Here is a 5,727-nt window from a genome sequence, read left to right as displayed (position 1 = left end):
CCTATAATTCTGCAGTCTCTCAACATGGCTAAACCATTTCGCAACTCTTTTATCACATTGTATCTCCATATTTCTCAACCTTTCAACGCTCCCTTGCTCCACAGTCCATACACACACACACACACACACACACACACACACACACACATATATATATATATATATATATATATATATATATATATATATATATATATATATACATATATATATATATATATATATATATATATATATATATATATATATATATATATATATATATATATATATATATATATATATATATATATATATATATATATATATATATATATATATATATATATATATAGTCATAAACTGGACTCTTGGCTGGTGAGAAATTGAGACAAAATTATAATGATGCTGCCACGATGCCAAGAAAGTCCAGCTTATGAGCAAAAGGAAAAGTTATTTGAAAACTTACCTTAGATTTTCCTGGATTTACAATTGAATGAGGAAGGTCGCCATATGGGAATTAGAATTCTTTTACAAATTTACAGGGATTTATTTACAGAGACTTAGCAAATAAACAATGAGACAACAAACAGCATGATAACTAGGCGGCAAACTCATAAATAGGACACATGGAATAAGAATGCAAGGATTGGCAACAATCAAGTTGATTAAAAATGGGGCCAATGTGCAACACAATCAGGCCAATGATAATAATAACATTTAGTCTTGCCCTGTTTACACGAGACAGTCTCAGATAATGCAAATGGTGGAACTCCAGGATGGGAGAGTAATTCATATGAACATTTTCGGGCCACAACGGAATTTGGTAATGACTGCGACCAGGGATTTTCAGGATTTTGGTGGCAGACGAGATACTGAAGCATGGATTGCGATCAGACGTGTGTCTCCCCTGAAAGAGACGTTCTAAGTTAGGAATGACGGTACACACTAAAGGCAATGGAATCCCCCTCATAAATGGGGATACTAGGCACTTAAATGTTGGCCACTATGTAGCCCAGCAGATAATTATAATGAAATCACGTATGCACAATCTGGGAATCGTAGCAGCCTCAGCTCTAACAGTGGACACGTGATCGCACTCACACATAGATAAAATCAACACTGATATTGCTTAACATAAATAGCCCTTAAATTGCACTGGGGGAGGGATAATTGATGGTTATCACGGGATCTTTACTTGAATTCAAGGCACGTAAATGTCGAGGTATGGGATACGGGCAGGACTCGAACAAAGGAGGATTGCTTTGTGGAAGAAGAAGTTAAAGTTTAAAGAAATGGAATTTTAAGGAGTTTAAGTAAAAACGGGGGAGGGCTGGTATTTGACTACTTGCAACATACGAACCTTTTATGACCACTGTTGGCGCCTAACAGCCGTTCCAGTTGTCCGTCGAAGTCAGTTCAACCAGCGGAGCGGGAAAAAATGCAACACGTCTGCTACAGATGAAGTCAGAGGAGTGTCTGTTTGCTTCCAAACAACATGGCGTCTTCAGCATCGAGCTTTGGGCCAACCGTACCTGCAAGTATGTCAAAAGAACCAGCAAAGAGGGCAAAGGAAAAGCACACTTATCATTATATGCCTACAGATTAGAATCCGACCTGTTCCCTAGCGCTAAATGGCCCTTTTGGCCTCCCCTCATACCTACATGCCTCCCCATCGCGTGATGAGGGGGGGGGGGGAAAGGGGGTTTGTATTGGTCTCTGGATCATCCAGTGTTTAAAGCGGGGTGGTTGTAAGGACGCCTATCTCCTCCCGGGTGCTAACGGCTATGATCTAGTTCAAATAGGCTCGGTTCTATCTGACGCCTGCCGATTCCCCGACCTGCTAGTCAAATGAATAGCAGATGAATTCAAAATTAAATAAGGAAATCAAATTTACAGGAGGGAGGGATGTTTATCCTTGACAGGTACCCCCTTAAAAAAGGCCCTTCACACCATTTCGGGTGTGAGGGTCTTAGCTAATTCCTCCTGACTGGCCTGTGACTCTACATAAGGTGGATTGTGGCTCTGCTCATCTAAAGGAAGCTACCTAACTGCTAAGAGGGGTTCTGAGTTGGCTAATTTGCAGGCCTAACCTACCTAAGGGTATGGATCCGGCTACTAACTGGCTAGGATGACGGGAGAAACCTACGCCTAGACAAATGCCCACTGTAACAAAATTAAATAAGGAAATAAAATTTACAGGAGGGAGGGATGTTTATCCTTGACAATATATATATGTATGCATGTATGTATGTATATATATATATATATATATATATATATATATATATATATATATATATATATATATATATATATATATGTATGTATATATATATATATATATATATATATATATATATATATATATATATATATATATATACATACATATATATATATATATATATATATATATATATACATACATATATATATTGTCAAGATAAACATCCTCCTCCTGTAAATTTGATTTATATATATTTAATTTATTACAGTGGGCATTTGTCGAAATCCAGGCGTAGGTTTCTCCTGTCATCCTATATAAGTTAGTAGCCGCATCCATACGTAAACCATTGAGCCATCAATGGTTTACGTTAGTCGCTGAATAGGCTTTCGTCCTGCATTTAATTAGCCAATATATATATATATATATATATATATTATATATATATATATATATATATATATATATATATATATATATATATATATATATATATATATATATATATATATATATATATATATAAGTATATATATGTAAGTATATATATATATATATATATATATATATATATATATATATATATATATATATATTAAATACCGCTAGTTCGCGTACACCTACGCATGCTTATTCCAGCACTACTACCTTTACAGAAAACCAGTGATTAGTGTATGCCCTAAGATGGGATTTAGAAATGTAATTATTATAGAACATCTTTTAAGAAGAAAATGGACAATAGGCTCCTCTCAATTGCAAATAAGTCTTAAGAAGGCAGGTAAACTATTTTCAGAATATACGGACTTATTTTGATGTGACAACACAGTTTACGAAGCATTCTCATTATTAATAAATTATTTATTTATCTATTGTTTTGTTCTTGAAACATATGGTAGGCAGCATTTTACGAGGTTTTATTGATAAGACTATTGAATGAATTTCTCACAATAACAGATGCATTATTAGAACTAAGGATTTACACTGAAACTTAATTTACGGTTCTCATAATGAACCCCAAAATATTACAGTCAACTCTAACATCTTTCCTTTTTTTACAGTGGGTAACTCTCAAGTCGTAAAATCATCAGTGAAAAATACCCTGATAACAGATGAGAATATCCAGGCAGCTCTGAAGAATGCGGAAGGCTCAGACGCACAACTGATCTCTTGGTCGCTGCAAGACTTTCCAACGAAAGGAGACAATTACACTCATATTGTGACCAGTGTTGAGGTCAAGTACCACCTCAACGACGTAGAATCTACAAATTCATTCATAGCGAAACTTGGGATCCCCCAACCAACAGTGGCTCTTCACGACAGCATCCACTTCGCTTTTGTCAAAGAGACAGAGGTATACCAAGAACTTATTCCTCTTCTGAACACTGAGATGACCTCCTTAGGCCTGAAGCCCCTCAGAGTGCCCAAGTGTTACTATGCTGCGTGTGGACCTGAGAAGGAGGTGATCTATCTACAGGACTTGAGATGTTGCGGCTTCCAAATCTACAGTCGCCAGAAGGTCTTTGACAGGGCACACACCACTCTGGTGTTGAAGGAGTTAGCGAAGCTGCACGCCTCTTCCCTCCTGCTGCAGGTGACAGACGGTTATGAGGATCTGGAGGCTAAGTTTTCCATACTGCATAAAGACTGCTTTGACATTACTAAAGAGACCATCCAGCTCTCAAAAATTATCTTAAACAGGTACATAGAGAAGACTCTGGCGGTCTTGAGGGATATAGGGAACTACGAAAAGGCGGTAGACTGGCTGGAGAGCTTGAAGCCTCGGGCCTTTGAGCTGATGATGAAGCAGTTGAATTACAACACTCGGTTTGCTGTTGTTTGTCACGGGGATTGTTGGAATAACAACATGCTCTTTAGGTAACATGTTTCTGAAATCTTGATCGTACAGAATCATTATCAATAATTTTTGCATGTTATTTTCCTACAAGCAGTTGCAAATATATTACAAATTTTTATTAGGGTTTAACTGCCCATTTCATTGTATTATACACATGGTAGTGAAAAATTGCATTTATAGGTTATACCCCAAGGAGCCAATTCATGTCTAGAAGGCACATTCATTAAAATATTATGGCTTAATAAAAATAAATGAATTGCATCTGTTCAGTAATGCTGTTATGTAGGACTAGGTTCAGCCTAAATAATGAAATGCTTGGATTTTTTTTAGCAAAAAGATCCAAATAAATTACGCTTAAACAAAATGAAATAACTTTCTTGTTCACCCACACATTATTGCATTACATAACATAATTTTTGATGATCAGTAACTTTAATAAAAATATGAATGTGTCGTTGAAATTTGTACCTAGAAGTTTTATCTTTCAGATACGACGCCATAGGAAACCCAGCGGAGGTCATGCTAATAAACCTGGACCTGTTTCGACAGGCGTCTTTAGCCATAGACCTCAAAATGTTCTTCTACCATAGCTTAGCCTACCATGACAGGGAAGCGAATCTCGAGTATTACTTAGACACGTACTACGCGTCCTTCAAGAACGTCATGGAAGCTGGTGGACTGGCCATGCCGTTCACCAGGGAGGAACTCGTCGACGAGTACGAGAGCAAACATCTGTACGCTTGCTTTTGGGCGATGGCCTACCTGCCGACGCTCGTCAACGCGAACGAAGACATCCAGAACGAGAGTCCGTCGAGTCAGTCTGCCGAATCTTCCGAGACGGAGAAGAATTTGGACTCGAGTCAAAACATCGCCGCCCACACCATCTGGGAGACTCCCCTCACGCAGGAGAGGAAGGATAACTTTGTTCGCAAGTTCAAGAAAAATCCTGACATTATGGCGCGCTTCCTTTCCTTGTTCGACAGGATTGAGGAAGAAGAGTCGGAGGACGTTTGACTCAACACCGTCAGTGTAAGAGAATCATCAAGTATATAAAGGAATTGATTTTTTCTAAAGCTTCAATCATTCATCTGAAATACATTTTCAGCAAATACATATCCGCAAGCCTCTCATATATCCAGATTTCGAACTTGACGGCTGTGACATAAATTGATTCATTACCATTGCTATCAAACGTTGTTCATAGTGTGATTCATTGGAACTCTCCTTTATTCCCCATTGTTTTGAGCACTTGAAATAAAGGTTAAGAATTCATAAAGGATTCTTGTGTGTTTTTCTAATTCTTTGGAATAATCAGTACCTTGAGAAAATTAATGCCACAAGAAATGTAACGTGAGCGAAGGTTCTTTATTTAGGTCTATTTTCAGAGACGAGTTAAAATGGCTTCGTCTTAACACTCGATTTACTTCAATATCTATGGTAATGAGAAATTATCCCTAAACGCCATCTGGGAGGCTGCACCTCATAACCAGTTTGTGTACGCCTTCAACACAAAATCTCCCATTGCCTCATCTCGGCAGCTTTGTATAATTCAAATTTATGCCCTCTATTTCTAGGAAGCTTCGAAGATTTTTATATTTAAATCTCTCTCTCTCTCTCTCTCTCTCTCTCTCTCTCTCTCTCTCTCTCTCTCTCTCTCTCTCTCTCT

The 5,727-nt window shown here is 37.5% G+C and overlaps 1 protein-coding gene across 1 annotated transcript in view; it reads left to right on the top strand.

Annotated features, from left to right (window-relative positions):
- LOC136848038 (uncharacterized) overlaps positions 1 to 5,340 on the top strand; it is a 31,776-nt gene extending 26,436 nt beyond the window's left edge. Inside the window, exons 2-3 of the mRNA XM_067120102.1 lie at positions 3,265 to 4,081; positions 4,550 to 5,340. Coding sequence (XP_066976203.1) covers positions 3,265 to 4,081; positions 4,550 to 5,075 — 1,343 coding nt within the window. The 3' untranslated portion in view covers positions 5,076 to 5,340. The remainder of the gene's footprint in view (positions 1 to 3,264; positions 4,082 to 4,549) is intronic.
- Positions 5,341 to 5,727: the final 387 nt, after the last annotated feature.

Source organism: Macrobrachium rosenbergii, chromosome 18 (genome assembly GCF_040412425.1).
Source record: "Macrobrachium rosenbergii isolate ZJJX-2024 chromosome 18, ASM4041242v1, whole genome shotgun sequence".
Classification (NCBI taxonomy): Eukaryota; Metazoa; Arthropoda; class Malacostraca; order Decapoda; family Palaemonidae; genus Macrobrachium; species Macrobrachium rosenbergii.
Note: the sequence above shows the minus strand (reverse complement) of the source record. Positions and strands in the feature narration are given on the sequence as shown.